This window comes from Phyllostomus hastatus, unplaced genomic scaffold (genome assembly GCF_019186645.2).
Source record: "Phyllostomus hastatus isolate PE091 unplaced genomic scaffold, TTU_PhHast_1.1 phas_scaffold_385, whole genome shotgun sequence".
Lineage (NCBI taxonomy): Eukaryota > Metazoa > Chordata > Mammalia > Chiroptera > Phyllostomidae > Phyllostomus > Phyllostomus hastatus.
In genome coordinates this window covers 3562183-3580728 of record NW_025334026.1, presented here as the reverse complement: position 1 = coordinate 3580728, position 18546 = coordinate 3562183, and the positions used below count along the sequence as shown (strand labels likewise).

General features: G+C 41.1%; 1 protein-coding gene across 4 annotated transcripts in view; it reads right to left on the bottom strand.

Moving 5' to 3' along the window:
• Positions 1-995: 995 nt before the first annotated feature.
• BFAR (bifunctional apoptosis regulator) overlaps positions 996-18546 on the bottom strand; it is a 29089-nt gene continuing 11538 nt past the window's right edge. For 3 of the 4 annotated variants that reach the window (XM_045819364.1, XM_045819363.1, XM_045819365.1), the window contains exons 2-8: positions 12729-13065; positions 11189-11393; positions 10290-10459; positions 7007-7151; positions 5559-5732; positions 3910-4112; positions 996-2355 (exon numbers count right to left, since the gene is read on the bottom strand). In XM_045819364.1, the coding sequence (XP_045675320.1) occupies positions 2163-2355; positions 3910-4112; positions 5559-5732; positions 7007-7151; positions 10290-10459; positions 11189-11393; positions 12729-12991 (1353 nt within the window). In that variant the 5' untranslated portion in view covers positions 12992-13065 and the 3' untranslated portion in view covers positions 996-2162. Of the gene's footprint in view, positions 2356-3909; positions 4113-5558; positions 5733-7006; positions 7152-10289; positions 10460-11188; positions 11394-12549; positions 12706-12728; positions 13066-18546 lie in introns of those variants that run through there. The other variant, XM_045819366.1, reaches the window with a different exon arrangement.

Genomic DNA, 18546 nt, shown 5'->3' with positions numbered 1-18546 from the left:
CAGCCCAGGCATGTGCCCTGACTGGGAATTGAGCCGGTGACCTTTCACTTTGCAAGATGACACCCCAATGAGGCACACCAGCCAGGGCATTTTCTATAATTTCTAAAAAATGTAGTTGAGACTCATTTTATGGTTTTTATAAACCTTTCTCTGTTATTAAAAAATCCTTGAAAGCTCCATTTTAAAGAGCTATATTAGATACCATTTTATCTGCTAACTTTAGAATATTGGTAATTTCCTATTTTGATCAATAAATTATGTGTTGGTGATGCTTCTGAATAAACCTTTGCCATTCCCCACTGCTCCTTTTCATTATTCCTTAACCCAGATTTGCAGAAATGGAATTCTTACATCAGTGTCTGAGTATTTTAAATAGACACACCCTTTTGATGCATGTAGCCTGCTGTGATCAAGAGGGTCCAAGGGAAGTGAGGCAGCTGTGGTCCTGGCTCTGAGGTGCCTGTCTCTCCACTGGCAGCAGAATGAAAGTCCAGCTCAGCCCATTTGCTCTAGGCCAGATCTCCTTTGCTTTGTTCCCCTGAGCAGATGTGGGTATCACTCCTTTTTGCAGCAGATGTGGGGAGGGGTGGAGGACATTGGGCTGGGAGTCTGGCAACCTGTGGTGCAGCCTGGGCCCAGCCCCACCAGTGCCACTCAGCCTCCATCTCTTTATCTGGAAAGGAGAACAGTAACCCCACAAGGTAGGAGACCAGGGGTGTGTGAATAGTGCAGTGTACCCAAACCTGTAGTGCAGTGTCTCTGGCAGGTCAAGTGTCATGCAGGTAAAGTCAGGCAGCCCTGGGACCTGGGCCTGACAGCAAACACCTGAGGAAGGAAAATATTCTCCCTCCTTTCACTTAAGATACCTTAGGTGGCTCCTTGGTTCAATCAATACTACCATCAGGCAGGAAGGAAGGGGGACTTCAGCAGGACCAGGAGGTTGTATTGAGCAATTCTAATTTTCATCATGTTTTCTAAACATTTTTCTCTAGAAGTTTTGTCTTTATTAAAGATCTTTATTTTTATTTCAAGTAATTTCTTCAAACTTTCAGATGCAAAGTTTGAGTGAAATCTTCAAAGATACAAAGGATTAATGAATGGTTCATGGAGTCACAAAAAAACACTTTGGATGCAAGCTTATCTCTGTGGGCCCATCTTCAGATGGGTCCCATTTCACACCTGCCGTTTTCAAACCAGAAGGAAGAGGCATAGTTCATCTAATTCACATTTACAATTACAGCATTTGGTGTAATTATACTTGCTGTTTTATACACCAGAACGAGAAGATAAAAATTATACAGTGTGAGGTCAATGTATAAAATGTTTCATTGAACAAAAGGACTATCCTGGATTTTACAGATTAAAGTCTTAAAAACAAACAAAGCAATGCCTCCCCCGCAAAAAACAATTTTAAGTAGCACTGAGGCAGCTCAGCCTGGTGTGAATTATCCTTCGTTAATATCCCAACATCCCACTCAATCCCCCCCCACCCCGAGAAAGGGATCCAAACTTTCAATGACCAAAAGTTGGAAACAGGTTAAGTCTAATAACCATCATTCTAGTCTCAAACCAAATCCTTTAGAGAGTTAACTCTTCAACTTCCTAGCAACTCATTTGCAATAATTGTCTATTGGCTTTTGGGTTTTCCTCTGTATTTTTTATGTGCAACTGTCTATGCCTATGACAAAATCTCTCATTTTCCTATACTAGACTTAAGAGGACCGGCCTGGCACCAACAAGCCTGATCGGGCTCAGTCTCAGGACTCCAACCTGCCCTGGCAGCTTCTGTTAGTCACTGAGGTGAGGGTGCAGGATTGCTGATGTGGCAGCCTTCTGCTGGCCCCACACCACATCTTCTGAGAACCCTGGGTCCTTGCAGGCCACAGTGGATTGGGCCTCCTAAGTTCCTGTAAGCAAGGCGGCTAGGTGTGAGGTGCTACTGCTGTGTCGGCCCAGTTCTGGGACGTGAGTCCCTGCTGCCACAAAGGCACAGGCAGAGGGAAGAGAGGACCTGGTTACAGTCTTTGACAGAGAAAGCAGCACCTTGTTTACCAGGGAGAGGAAACAGGAAGTCAGTTCTCACCCCACTGCCCTTCACTTAAGCATCAAAGCTCAGCCGACAGGGAGGCTGCAAGAGTCCCTTAGAGCCTGAGCAGCGCCACTCACAACACTTGGGTTTCCAGCCGTCGGACTTCCTTGACCACAAGATCAATGTTAATAATTGGGTTAAAGTACAGGGCCCAGTAAAATAAACAGTTGCAAACAAACTGAGGAATTAGGGGCCAGAACATGGCCACAAAAAGCCCCTGTGTTGAGACTTTCCAAAAATGGCTCCACATCCTCTGAGGCACAGTCCTGGAAGAAGAAGAAAGCATTTCAGAGGTGGCATAGTGATGGTGATCCTAATGATGACACAAAAGTGCCTCGCCCCTGGACCGTTTCCCAGGTCACCTGTGCTGCAAAGACCTTGTTTTCTGTCCGAGATGTGCCTTTGCCTGACCAATCCATCTCCCAGTCCCAGGATACAGCCTACACAGTGCTGCCTCAGGGCTCTATCGGCACCAAGTGAGGCATCCCCATTACAGCCCCAACCCCACCTGCTTCATCACTGTGTCACATTTGTATGTATTTAACATGCGTATTTTCTCTGCGATGCCATAGGCCTTCAGAGTACACATGGTGTTTTTTTTATCAAAAGATCTGCAGTGCCCAGAATCGAGCCAGGGACACTGTAGGGGCTCAATTAACTGTGCGTGAAGACATTAGTTCATTGAATTGAAATAAATGAGGGAGATTCTTTTCATGTTCTCAGAACTATTTTAAGGCTGCTCTTGATTGACAAAATCAAGAACCCTTTGAGTTACAGGATACTTCAGGCTTCAAGGATACTGGTGAGGTGATGTGTTACTTTTGTGTGCCAAGCAACTATCCCCTTTCTTCTGGAAACACTTTCTGAGTTTTTCTTTGGGGTGCCTCTTTCCCCTATTCTTTTCCATGTGGTCTGAGTGGGGCTGGAGTTGGCCCCTGGTTGGGGGATGAGTGCATGCCTTGAGCCTGAACAACAAGAGCCCCAAAAAGGGTCATCCCAGTAAATTCAATTAGCATACCCCTGCACCAAGTGATGGGTTCAGGTGAGCATGTGACCCAGGCTGGGCCAATTAGAGCAAAGGCATGTGAGCTTGAGACTTTCATAAGTAGTACAGGGAAAGAAGTGCTCTCTTTTCACAAGTGTTGCTAAGCTGCTTGGACCTATGCCTGGAGTGACCGAGGACCCTGCCATGAAGAGAGCTGCCTGAGGCTGAACAACACAGCAAAGAGCAGAGCTGCAAGTGGGAGACAAAGATTCAGTCCTAACGATAGCACGTGGGTCTCTGGGTCCAGCCATGCAGGATGCCTTAACTGGGCATTTTTCTTTTTAGGAAAGACAATTTAGGTTAGTTTCTGTCACTTGCAACCAAGTGCCCTAACTTGTGGCTGTCTAGTCCAATTCTCATTTTACACATTCAGAGAAATTGTTACTCTACCAGTTGGTGGCAGAGCAGGATTAGAATTCTTGTCTACAGAATTCCTCATCAGATCTCTTTGCTCCATCACAACGCTGTTTTCCATAAAGTACCCTCATTTCTCACTTGTTTATTCCCTAATTATTAAAATTCTTCAGGTACACCCTCCACCCCCAGGGATTACATGGTAGATTATCTAGTGATAAGATACCTGGAGAAACACTTTAATAATGAACACCGTGAAAACCTCCCCACCCTACAAACACAAGGCAATTTTTCCTATTTGCTGCTTAAGTAGGTGTTTCTAAACCAGAGGACAAGGAGTCTTCATGTCTGTGTAATACTTCAAAGACACCTTTTCTAGTCCCTATTGCCCCAACCATCTCCAACATAAAAACACACTTACTTCAGCTCACTTCTTGACCAGATCCTCCAAAAGGAGAATAATTCCAAAACTGAGAGTAACATGGCATTGACAATGAGAAACCGTGATGTCCAATAATGGACTTCCAGCCAGTCCCAAGCAAATTCAGCAATCAGCTGGTAAGGAAGGAAGGAGTATTTGACAAGAAATTCTCTCCACTGCTTCCATGTGGGCTCTCTAAGATCCTTTAAAAATAACATACAAACAAATAAAAAATGGACACACAAATTACGAGGACTGAATTTGACATGAAATATAATATTGTGGTTATTCCAATGAGTTTTACATTTATTAAAACAAACCCCCAAAAACAATCTAAAATAAAATTTCCATCCATCAACTCACCTTCTAATGTTACGTTGGCTAGATGTTACCAAAGAGGTTGAACTCAGATGCTTGTTACATAATTGTGGAAGTTCAGAAGTAAAAAATCTAAGCATGAGTCATAAAAAATGGGGTTGAAATAAACTGAAATTGGCCAGTTTAAAAAACTTTCCCTCACTGTGTGTGTAGCTCAGTTTCCTAAATGCAACATCTTAGCTGTAGTAGAATGATCACAGGTCATGGAAAAATTAAACACAAACCTTGAAAAAATTCTTGTGAAAAAATTATTAACAAAAGTACTTAAACAACTCATAGGCATCTAGAAGCTAATGGAAGCTCAGCAAGACTGTATGATATAGCAGATACTGAGTATTCCAAGAAATAGGGTAGCCTGATAAGCTGGCAGGGGTGTTGGGGCTTATTAAAATGGGAAGGTCAAGTGGGTCTGTGCTCCTGGTCCAGCAAGGGCAGGTGACGGCTGGGAAGTGGGTGATGAGAGGAACACTGTGCAAAGGGGCTAATCAGCAGGCTTTAAACTACTTCCAAGGCTGAAGTCAAATAGGCAGGTACTTGACTGAAATGTCTAAAAAAGGTTATTTGAAGATTTAGGAATTCTATTTCAACATTTATAGGTATGGGTCATATATGACAATTCCTGTATCTCTGTGCTTTTTGAAATAACCAGATCAAAGGGACTGCCCCAAGAGCAGCAATGCAAAGGACAATGTACCCTCAAATGACCAACTAGATACAGAAATCACGTGGAGTCAATGGGATCCGCCAATAACTCTGAAGGATCATCCATGGGTCAAACTGTAGTAACAAGAGCCATGGTAGGTAACCATCTTAGGTTACCTACCGAAGCCCGTCAATGAGCTGGACAACAGCTTACTGTTCTGAGGTCAACAGGACAGGCACTACCCCTGCCTTGTGGGGGAAAGCAAGAAATCATCCTTTGGGGATCCTATTGAGAGACAGATTACCAAGCTGGCAGACTCATAAATCTAACTCTCGGACAGTCAGGACCTATCCTATCTTTTATAACAGAAACAATGCTGTTTTTTTCCCCTCTAAATATTTCAAGTCCAGAGGGCAATGCCTCTTGCTATGCAACTCTGGAAACAAAACAGGCTTCTGAGAGTAGAGCAGTTCCTTCTTATTTTCTTTTGTAGGGGCTCTCCTTGCAAAATCCAAATTAAAGCTGGCTGTTGTTTGCTCTTCCACGACAGGCTACAGCCATGTCTCTAGTTCCATATCACACTGAGAAATGGTAGAGTAATTTCATTCAAGGCACTATGCAGACCTACCAGAAGCTTGGTGATGATGTCTTCCCCAGAGCGGTCTTCCTGCAGAGGGCAGATGGTGTGGATGAAGGGTAGGAAAGTGTCTGTGTAGTCAAACAGGTAGAGATACAGCAGACCGAGTCTGGGGGAGCTCTTGAGGGCATACAGCAGGAACAGGGACCTGCCTGGGTTCACAGCCTGTAGGAGATGAGGTGGACTCAAGGCCATGTCACCACCATGGTGGCCAGCTCCCACCCACGTAACATCTGCAACCTCACACCCTCTGCCATCAGCCTTTTCTTGTGTGATTTGCATAAACAAGGAATGAATGAATGGCGACAAGAGGCTACATTATATAAAGTTACAATCTCTCCACAGCTGGGGAGAGAAGGGGTGATGGGAAGAGTACTCTGAAGCACTGCTAATAGAACACATTTTTGGAAAGCAAACTGCATCAGTCTTAAAAATGTATAATCTGAAGTACAGAAGGCTTTATGCACAAACTGTTTGGCATTGCATTGTGTATGATAGAGAAAAAGTAAAATCTGCAACTAAAGTAATAATGTTATAGTAGATATTGAACCATTGAAAAATGAATATAAGAAGTTTGGGGTAATGCTAATGATATGTTAAATGAAAAAAAAAGATTCTAAACATTTTGTGCCTTTTTCTTCATATTATTGAGTGTTTTCATCCTTGATAAAAGTAAAAAAAAAAGGCTTCTGGTTATTTTTACACTTCTTTAATTACACGAGTGAGCCTCTTCCTCCCTGTAAACTTACTGGTTATTTATAAATTTAAAAAATTTTTCTCCATGATGTCTTTTTTAGAGTCTCACTCAGAATATTCCAGATACTCTACAACAAACTTAAAAGTAGAATATTTGTTTTATAGCACAGTATTTGCAAAATCCTCTCTGTGAAGGAGGACCTGTTGGTACAGCTGTACTGAAGAACAATTTACCAACATCTAGTGTAGATGTGCATTACTTATGACCTCGTAACCTTTTTCCTCAGTACACCATAAAGAAACTCTTGTATATGAGCGTAAGAACTTCCAAAAACGCCCACAGCAGCAGTTTCTAAGAGCTGAGATAGAACCAATCTCAGTATTCATCAACAGGAGAATGCATAAATTGTCACCTAGTTGTGCAGGGGACACTGCACACATGAGGAAATGAGGGAACAAGAGCCACAGAGATAGACACTACTGGCAGGACAGGCTCAGTTTATGCCTCGTACATTAAGGTTGAAAACCTACAGGAAAATGCTCCTAGTACTTGCAGACACATAATACAAGCAGGAAAACATGCCCAGCAAAGAGATGCAGCTGGCTGTAGGAGTGCGGGACCTACAAGGCAGGTGGGGAGCAGGGCTTCGATCATGGCTGTGATGTTTTCTTAAGCAGTAGTGTGCAGGTGATTGCTATGTTGTTCTCTATACTTGTTTCGATTAAAAAAATAAAGAGTTCACCTTATATTCCCAGAGATTCTGGGGGGGCTTCACGCCTAGGGCTTTGACGCGTTCCAATTCCATGAGGATGGCTCTTCTGTGGCTGCTATTTTCTATGGTATATGGTGCCCTTGAAAATTCTTCCTCTGTCAAAGTTAAAAGCAATCTATGGTGGGAAGGGAATAGAATTCTTTTGAGGTTATGTACTGGAAGCCAACTTTCCAGAGTTCCATCTTATCAACACAAATGCTTCAGCCTTGAGGTAAGGTAAGATACTATAATATGAAATATGATTTAAAAAATTTTTTTTTTATTTTTAGAGAGAGGGGAAGTGGAGAAGAGAGGGACAGAAACATTCATGTATGAGAGAAATATCAATCGGTTGTCTCTTAATCAGGGACTTAGCCTATAACTCAGGCATATACCCCGACCAGGAACTGAAGTGGTAACCTTTTGCTCTGCAGCATGACATCCAGCCAACTGAGCCATGCAGGCCAGGGCTAAAATACTATTAATAATAGTAAACAACTGCTTACTATTTGCCACTGATTATCTGAAAATACTTTCACAAATCATCACCGACCTATTTAACAATGCTGTAGGGTAGGTGGCCTTATGCCCATTTTGTGGATGAGAAAACCAGCTCAGAGAAATGAAGTGACCTACTCAAGGCATACTCAGGGCTGCTTTGCTTCTAACCTTTGATCTTTCAGCTATGCACTCTGACCTCTCACATTTTTTAAAAAAGATTTCATTTGTTTATTTTTAGAGAGGGGAAGGAAGAGAAACATCAATGTGGGGTTGCCTCTTGGGCGCCTCCTACTGGGGACCTGGCCTGCAACCCAGGCATGTGCCCTGACTAGGAATCAAACTGGTGACCCTTCAGTTCACAGGCGGGCATTCAATCCACTGACCCACACTAGCCAGGGCACATTTCTGTTTTGTTAAAAATTTAATCCTTATTGTAATTTTTTTACATTACTTTTTAGTCCCCTTATTTCCCCTCACCCCTCAACACATTTCTGATTTTTAAAGTGTGTGTGTGTGTACAGGAAAAACACTGGAAAGAAAGCCAGTAAAACATTATGACATTAGTAGCAGTTGCTTTGGGGTAATTATTTAATAAAAATAATTGTAGATTGCCCTGGCTGGTGTGGCTCAGTGGATTGAGTGCCGGCCTGAGAACCAAATGGTCGCCAGTTCGATTCCCAGTTGAGGCGCATGCCTGGGTTGCCGGCTTGGTCCCCAACAAGGGGCATATGAGTGTCAGCCGCACATTGATGTTTCTCTCTCTCTCTTTCTCCCTCACCCCCCCCCAAAATGAATAAATAAAATCTTAAAAAAAATAATTGTAGATCTCTTATCTGTATCAGAAAACACAAATCTGGCTCCAGTTGGGTAGCTCAGCTGATTAGAGCGTCATCCCAATATACCAATGTTGCAGTTGAATCCCCAGTCAGGGCATCACCAATAAGTGCATATATAAGTAGAACAATAAATCGATGTTTCTGTCTCTAAAAATCAATTTAAAAAATAACCTTAAAAAGCAAAAGAGAGAAAACACAAATCCACCTGAGGTGATTCATCATAAGAAGCATCCCTGTGCGCTGGCAAATGAGACCACTATAATCACTGCTGGAGGAATGTGCAATGACATCCTGTTGTGGGTGATTTGGTCCCACTTACTTAGGTGGTAAAGGCTTACTTATTCCTCCCTTTGACCCAGCAATTCCACTTTTATGAATCTACCTCCAGAAGAATGACAGTTACACAAAGATATCTTTTATTATCTGGGTAGAGAATTTTTTTTAAAGCCACAGTTCTGGGCTGTGGGAGGGAACACAATAATTTTTACAAAAGAAAACAAAGCAAACAAAAACCAAACACCCCCCCCCCCCCGACAATTACAGTGGGAGCACTCTAGTTTCCACAAAGGGCCAATAGTGGAAGCTCAGTATAGGGGGGAAAAGTGACTGGGGTGGGAGGTGGGACAGTGAGTGGACTTCAAGTCTGAAACAAGCAACGTAGAGAGCTGCTACTCTCAGAGCTGTGTGGTGTTCTAAGTAACATCCCTACACGGTCCCTCCAAGGGAAGGAGGAGCCCCAATAAAAATGGACAGTGCTCTAGAACATGCAGGGGTTTGTTGATGGGCAGAAGCAGGCCTCTTAGAGTCCAGAGATTGGCGAGTTCCTTATATTAATGAGTTCCTCCAAGTACTTGCTACAAGGTTGTATGAAGCTGCCTAGAACAGGAAAAGGAAACAACCCAAATACGTTTTGGTAGAGATCAACTGAATAGACTCCAGCAGATGATAATAGTGGTTTTCTCTGAAGAGTGGGAGTCCAAGGTATTTCATCCAATATCCTTTAGTTGTGTTGTTATTTTTTAAAAAATATATATTTATTTATTTTTAGAGAGGGGAGGGAGGGAGGGAGAAAGAGAGAAACATGAATGTGCGGTTGCTGGGGGCCGTGGCCTGCAACCCTGGCATGTGCCCTGGCTGGGAATCAAACCTGCAATACTTTGGTTCGCAGCCTGCGCTCAATCCACTGAGCTACACCAGCCAGGGCATGTTGTTATTTTTAAATAAATAATAAATACATGCTAGTTTTATAAGAAAGCAAGAAATTAAAATTTAAGTGACATAAAATGGTACAGCCACTTTGGAAAACAGTTTGACAGTTCTTCAAAAAGTTAAACATAGAGTTACCACATGACCCAGCAATTCCACTCCAAGACAGTGCTAAAATATATGCCCACGCAAAAACTTGTACACAAATGATCATTGCAGCATTGTTTATCATAGCTCCAGCCTGGAATCAACCCAAGTGCCCATCAACTGAAGAATGGATAAATAAACTGTGGTATGGCCACAAGATGGAATATTATTCAGCCATAAAAATGAAGCGCTGATACATGCTGCAACTTGCATGAACCCTGAAAACATGATGCTAAGTAAAAAGGCCAGACAGACAAGGCCACATATTGCATGACACCATTAATGAAATACTCTGAACAGGCAAACCCACAGAGGCAGAAAGTAGAATGGTGGTACATGGGGCAGAGTGAGGGGAAAACAAGGATGGACAGCAACCAGGATGGACCGCTAAAGGGTAAGAGTTTCCTTTGGGGGTGAGGAAAATGTTCTACAACTCGACTGTGGTAAAGTCAGTACATATCTGTGATTATATTAAAAACCACCGATTGTACACTTTAAATGGTGAATATTCTGCTATGTAAATAATATCTCAATAAAGCTATTTTTAAAAATGTCAGTGACGTGTCAAAGGTTTTGCTCCTCACCTTCCATTTACTCTTTCAGATAAAAACCTGTCCCTGTAGAGAGAGGCCCAAGGGCCCAGCTGCTCCAGCCAGAGGACAACTTCTTCTGCTGTCCACTTGGCCACAGCCTTGTGGACCAGGAGGTCATGCTCAGATTCCCTGCTGCTCCAGTGATACACGAGCAGGACCACCTGGGGAGAGTGACAGGGATCTTAGGACACAGACAAGTCAGAGATGCCAGTTTCCAAACATGTGAGGCAGGGAAGGGAAGAGGCTAAACTCGAAGGGAATGATGCCAACCAAGTCCATACACAGAAGCAGGGCAAAGCCACTGCTAGAGAACGGGGAGGCAAGCTCTTGGCAGGCTCACCTGTCTGATGATCGCTGGGCCGTGAGGGAACAGAGACAGAGTAGGACTTGTCACAGGGCACCCGGGCACACTGCTCCCATGACCCCATCAACCTGGCCAACATAACTAACTTATGTCTTTTTTCTACTGAAAAATGTATAACAATTAGATTTCTTTTGCAAGAACTTTAAAAAAAGGAAATACTCTTTATTTACACTGGAAGTTAGTTAATGGTGTGCTCAAGACTCTATCATCAAGGCAGACTTTGTCTCAAATTCCAGTTTTTTTATCACCTATTTCCTCATCTCTGAAATGGGAATAATAATGGTCCTTATTGCATAGGCTATGAGGAAGATGAAATGAGATAAAGCTAATGTTCAGTGGGCTCTGACAATTACGCTACTTTGAGTAAGCAACATCCCCAAAGAATCATACAACCCAGCAGATTTCAATGCGTGCACTGAATAACCACGTGCAGTGATGTCATCAATCATTTAGGTGTATTTCAATAGAACTGATTTCAATACAAGCTGTAGGAGGGTGGGGGACAGAGAAAAAGTGATAAACTTACTGCCACACCAGTTAAAGCTGTGAGCACTCCTGAAAAGAATCCCCCTCCTCTCTGTTGATTCACTCGGCCTGCGTTAGGAGCTACAGGAATCTGATCATTCCCATATTTCTGAAAGGCTGCGAGACTCTGGACTATGTCATTATTCTGCTGAATGTCTTCAAATCGCATTCTAATGGCATCAGGAAATAATTTTTCAATGGCATCCCTATGGGGAACAGGAAAAAATCACAAGAGAGATGTTTTATTATATACACTTATAATGTTTAAAAGCCAAAATAAAACTGTGAACATTTAATAATATGCAAGTACTCTAGTACTTTGGAAACAGCAAAAATCGGAAATGACCTACATGTCCACTGTTAGGAAAACAGTGAAATAAAACACGGTGTATCATACAATGGAACACTACGTAGTTTTAAAAATGAACTTACTGGATATCCTTGTTTATCAAGATGGGTAAATTTAGGACAATGAATGAAAACAGTGAACTTTAGAACTATGCAGACAGAATACCACTGATGAGAAAATGTTTGCATTTCCTATTGGCACATATGTAAATAAAAATATTTTTCAAAATTTGAAAGGAACCACAACTAAGTCAAAACATGTTACTCTGGGAAAAAGAAAGGGAGGGTAAGTTGGGAGAGGGGTCAAAAGGATCTTTAGCTTTATCAGAAACACTCTAATATATTTTTAAACATAAACAAATGAATGTATATATGTACTGCTTAGGTTATTAAAAATTCATTCAGAAAAAAGTGAATTTCAGTAGTAAGTGAAAAGACCATCCATCAGGTCATACTATAGAGTTCTTTTCATTCTCAATAACACACAATTGGAGAATCCTCCTTCAATTTAAGATTAACCTTCAGGTGAAACAAGGCTGCCAGGTAAAAGCAAGGTGTTTGTAAATACATCTCCTGTGAAAATGAGAATGTTGTGTTAATGTTTTCATGGAACTTTGGTATTCTGTTGATATCAAGACGATAGAAGAAGAGACAAGGAATTTAGCCTCAAAGATCTCACAATAAGCAATACCCCCAAAGAACTTTAAATATTATGAACATTATGAACGGAATAACCACTAACTGAAAGGTCTTGCCATTTGCTGTGTGATGCTATACACGAGAGCCTGCCTTGATTAATGTAATAGCTGGTACAGAGTTTAGTCAAAGACTGAAAATCAGCATCAAACCAGTTATTCAGAGTTGTACACTTATACCATTTTTCCCATTAGACCAAGGGTGTTCTCAGTGAATACAAATAGATTAAAAAGTATTATATAACGAAGGACCACAATGGTCTGATAACTAGAATTTCTTTCATTTATTTATAATAAATAATAAACAAATCACAGTCACCTATGAAGAAGGGAGTCTGGATTTTCAGGTCCTTGAGCTCCCTGATTCACATCCAGCAGATCCAGAATGACCACGGTGGAGGTCAGCTCTGTGCCTCTGGCCTTTTCAAACATGGCTGCACCATTAAGACAAACCACATCGAACAAGCTGTATGTGCTACCATTATGGACGGAGCATACCTGAGAAGAATATTGACTTTGGGGAAACCTTCCCATTTTTCTCTGCATTCTGGACACTCTGTTTTCTTCGAAGAGGCCCACCATAAAGCCAGGCAGTGCCGGCAGAAGCTATGCCCACAGTTCAAGGTGGTGGGGTTAATCAGGATATCGTAACAGCAGTGGCAAGAAAATTCACTAACAGAAATCTGAGGGCTGGTGCTCTTGAGAAGGTCATCTTTCTCAAGTGTCATCGTGTTCAGATCATTTTGCTCAGACTCCTCCATCTCTTAGCAAATTCTAGGATCCACAGGCACAGAAAATTTCAGACTTAGAAAACTGCTGCAGAGCATCATTAAATCTAGAAAAAGAGAGATAGCAACAGAAATAGGACAAATGGTTTAGTAAATATTTGAGATTACTGCCATTCAATTAAAGCTGATTTTCAAATGTGACAAATTTGATTTCTAAAAATTTACATTTAAAAGCAGATAGACATCACTGAATTTCTTTCTGGCCTATTTGTCTTACTTTTGAAAATTAGGTAAATCAAAATAATGTGGAAATTTCAACACACTTGAGAGGTGGTGTAGAGATTTCTAGATCCTACTCTCTTTCACTAATTTCTTTTGAAAATGTAATCTCTCTAGCCTTGATTTCTCAATTAAAATCTTTTCAGTGTGTCTGACTTTAAATAAACTAGCTTCTTGGTCCAGTAAAATGTCTGGAGTTGGCAATGACAAATGTATTTTATGTAAATAACACATTTTGCCCAAACAAGTCTTCCTTTCCATTAGGTAATTATTTGTTTTATAAACAATTCATTCAGAGGCTTCCACGAGAGCAGTTCCAGTAAGTGAGCGAAGCCTTGTTTTTGAGGTTTCCTGTGTCAGATCAACCTGCATGGCTCAATATTACCTTTGCCCCCAAATCAACGCAAACATGCATATGATACTCTCTGGATCAGGCCAATTTGGTGCCAGGGAAACATGCTAATGTTTCTAATATGCAAATGGCAAAGGACCATTCTCTTCTCATTCTCATCTGGGTCATTTTTTTTTTGAAGATGTAGTATAATGGCAAATACCACGGAATCAGAATCTCAACTCTCCTAATCATTAGCTCTGTAACTATGCATAAGTTACTTGAGCTCTCTGAGCCTTTTTCTCAACAGTGAAATGATGATAACAGTACAAAAACTTTCAAGACTTCCTTTGAGGATTAGAGACATTGAGAGTAAAGTGGCTAGGATGGTGTGATATAAACAGGGGCTAAAGAAATGATTATTGGACTTCCAGCCAAGATGGAGGTGTAGGTAGATACACTTTGCCTCCTTCCACAACCAAAAGAAGGACAACAAATTTAAAAACAAAAAATAGCCCTGGCTGGTGTAGCTCAGTGGATTGAGCATGGGCCTGCAGACCAACGTGTTGCCAGTTCATTCCAAGTCGGGACACATGCCTGGGCTGCGGGCCATGTACCCAGTAGGTGGTGCAGGAGAGGCAACCACACATGGATGTTTCACTCTCCCTCTTTCTCCTTCCCTTCACCTCTCTCTACAAATAAACAAACAAAGTAAATCTTTAAAAATAAAATAAAAAAATAACCAGAGCTGCCAGAAAATTGAACTGTGTGGAAGTCCAATAACCAAGGAATTAAAGAAGAAATATTCATTCAGACTGGTAGGAGGGGCGGAGACAGGCAACTGGGGCAGAGAGGATGAGTAGCAGGCAGGCAGCTGAAGAACTGAGTGGTCCCACATTTGCATGCAGATAAACTGGAGGAACAACTGGGGAGCGAGAAACCACACAACTCATGGTTCCAGCATGGGAAAAGCAAACCTCAAAACCAGAAAGCTGTAAAAACTTGTACAGGTTGCAGTGCTGGGAGAAACTCCCAACCCCACAGGAGAGTTCATTGGAGAGACCCACAGGGTCCTAGAACATACACAAACCCACTGACCTGGGAACCAGCATCAGAAGGGCCCAATTTGCTGTGGGTATTGGGAGAAGTGACTGGAAGCCTGCCAAGAGCTGAGCAGGGCATTGTTCCCTTTGGGACTCCTCTCCCATATAGTGCAACAAAACAGCAACTTGTGGGTTGACGTTCTGGTGAATACCCTAAGGCTCCGCCCCTTACTATGCAACAGGTGCCTCAAGACAAAAAATATATGGCCCAAATGAAAGAACAGATTAAAGCTCCAAAAATAGAACTAAGTGATGAAGAGATAGCCAACCTATCAGATGCACAGTTCAAAACATTGGTAATCAGGATGCTCACAGAAATGGTTGAGTTGGGTTGCAAAATAGAGGAAAAAGTGAAGGTTATGCAAAGTGAAATAAAGAGAATATACAGGGAACCAACAGTGAAAGGAAAGAAACTGAGACTCAAATCAATGATTTGGAGCAGAGGAAGAACTGAACATTCAACCAGAATAGAATGAAGAAACAAGAATTCAAGAATGTGAGGAGAGGCTTAGGAACCTCTGGGGCAACTTCAAACGTTCCAACATCTAAATCATAGGGGTGCCAGAAGGAGAAGGGGAAGAACAAAAATTGAAAGCTTATTTGAAAAAACAATGGAGAACTTCCCCAATCTGGCAAAGGAAACAGACTTCCAGGAAGTCCAGGAAGCTCAGAGAGTCCCCAAGAAATTAGACCCAAGGAAGCACACACCAAGGCTCATCATAATTACATTAGCCAAGATTAAAAATAAGGAGAGAATCTTAAAAGCAGCAAGAGAAAAGGCAGACAGCTACCTACAAAGGAGTTCCCATCAGACTGTCAGCTGATTTCTCAAAAGAAACCTTAAGGCCAAGAAGAGGCTGGAAAGAAGTATTCAAAGTCAGGACAGGCAAGGACCCACATCCAAGATTGCTCTATCTAGCAAAGATATCATTTAGAATGGAAGGGCAGATAAAGCACTTCTCAGATAAGATCAAGTTAAAGGAGTTAATCATCACCAAGCCCTAATTATATGAAATGTTAAAAGGACTTATCTAAGAAAAAGATCAAAACTACGAACAGTAAAATAACAACTAACTCACAACTATCAACAACTAAACCTAAAAAAACAACAACAAAAACCAAACAAACTAAGCAAACAACTGGAACAAGAACAGAATCACAGAAATGGAGATCCCATGGAGGGTTATCAGTGGAGAGAGGGAGGGGGAGAATGGGAGAACAGGTACAGGGAATAAGCAGCATAATTGGCAGGTACAAAATAGACAAGGGGACGTTAACAACAGTATAGGAAATGGAGAAGCCAAATTACTTATATGTACGACCCATGGACATAAACTAAAGGGGGGAATGCTGGTGGGAGGGGGGTGAAGGGGAATAAAGGAGGAAAAAAATAGGACAGCTGTAATAGCATAATCAATAAAATATATTTAAAAAAGAAATGATTTATACTATTTCTGATATTATCATAGTGTAGGCACTAGTGGGTTAGTTTTTCAATGTCGCTATTGTAAAGGAAAAAAAGCAAATCACTCTCCACCTCCCGTGCTGGTCTCAGAGAAGAGCTCAGTTTATGCTTTGCAGGCACAGTGGTGAATAACACAGGTCCCTGGGCTGGGCTGCCTGGGTTCTTACCCCACCTGTCCTTTACCAACTTGGAATCTCAGCTTTCTCATGTATATTGGGGGGTGGTAATAGTATTTATTCCACTGAGTGATTTTTTTTTAAAGATTCTAAAATGTTTTATGAGTACTTGAAAAGAAGAGTCCACATTAAGCCTCAAATATAGGTCATTTGTATCACTGAATCAATCTTCTTTAAAAGTGTTTTTTAATTATTATAGTTGACATTCAATATTATATGCTTTTCAGGTGTCCATTGGAAGGGTTTAAAAAAAAATCCTCACCAGAGGATGTTTATTGATTTTAGAGAGAGTGGGAGAGAAACATCAATGCGAAGGAGAAACATCAATTGGCTGGCTCCTATACATGCCCCAACCAAGGATCAAATCCACAACCTGGGTACATGCCCTGACTGGGATTTGAACCCAGAACCCTTTGGTGCACAGTACGATGCTCCAACCAAATTGCCCACCCATCCAGGGCCAGTGGGAGGTTCTTAGAATAAAGTAGAGAATGTAAATAAAGTGCCTTATACAGAGTCTGGCATATGGCAATTTACCTGATTTTCTAATGCAGTGATAAGAGAATTTTATACAGTGAAAATTTTTACATAGAACATGATTACACTATATTTTAAATAAGCAAATCTATAAACAAAGACGAGAAGAAAATACAATGAAGTATTAGTAGTGGGTATGTTTGGTGGGGAGGGTCATGATTGTTTCATTGGTTTTGGTTTTCTGTACTTACTAAGTTGTTCTTAAGGCAAATGTATGACATTATTATAATTGTTATAAAAATATATTGCATTACTTTTGGCCTAACACCAATGGTAGATTTTCAACTTAGAAAATAAACAGAACTAAATTTAAAACAGTGTTAATTTAAACATATATTTAAAGTACAGTAATACAGTTACAATAGATGGTAGTAAAGAGGGGAACAACCTTTTGCATAGACCCATCAAAAACTGGTGTTTTTGGAAGAAAAAAAGTCTAAATAATAATGACAAATTCTAAATTATTTCTGAAAATCATATTTGTTCATTATTTATATATTCAGGAACATTTTTAAAAAATTCTAAGTGCTTTACTTTGGATAGTCTTCAAATTGCTAAGGAAGTGAGAGATTTTATATATAGGTTTTTAGAAAAAGAAATCATTTTGAATAGTTCCTTTACTTGGCTCACAGTCATTAAACAACTTCCATGCAGGCAGTATTACCCTAGGAAATAACTAAAACACTGCTACCTGATGACCTCCCCTGTGAGCTGGGGCACCGGGCAGACCCTTCAGGTACATTCATGGTCGCATGTGGATTCGGTGTCACAGGATCGATACAGGCCTGCCTGCCAGTGAGGGCTGGGCAGAAAAGACGGTCCTAACCTGGCGCTGCTCTCAGTGTTTTCATGGGAAGCAATGAGTGATACAGGAGATACTGGTCTGATATAGGGTCTTATGTGCCTGGTTAATGACAGGTGGGCCATTGGGAGCAAGTGAAGGTTTCAGAGGCAATGAGATCAGCAAAGCTGTGCTTTAGGATGATACTCACATCAGGAAGGAGGGCTAGGACTAGGCTGGGATGAGTTACAAGTGAGCTGTTATCACTCCTGAAACTAAGGTGTCAAAAATGAAAATAGCACAGAAATGAAAGGTGGAAAAGAGAACTAGCCAAAAGATGTTAAAAAATAATTTATGGGCTTTGGTGACTAGAGAGAAATATCTAAGACACTGGCTAGGTTTCAGAACTGGGCAAGAACAGTACATCTAATAGAAGTGGATCAGCATAGACAAATGGGGTCAGTCTCGGAAAGGTGAGATGCATTTTAAAAAAGTTGAGTTTGAGGTGATGTACAACTGCCCAGTGATCAAATGGGGGCACAAACTGAAGTTGGGAGTTAAGAATGAGGGTAAGTGTATGGCTTTCAGTCATTTGCAGAGAAATGGCATCATATATTAACTTCTCACAAATTAGCCTTTGAAAACTAGAATACACTAGTAGTTCCCAGCTTACCAGATCTGAAAGTTTGTTTTTCATGAGAAAACAAATCACCCACTGACATCAAAAGTGTATTTTATAATTTTGTATTTTGAAAAACTGAGGTAGCTACTAACTCTGTTTTGTAATCGTCTTTAACAAACTAAATAAACTGCATAGACTTTGATTACATCTTAGGAATTTGACTAGTTTCATTTCACCCTAAATTCAGAGAGTGAAAGCAATGGGAAGAATGTACATCTTAACCAAATTCAGTTG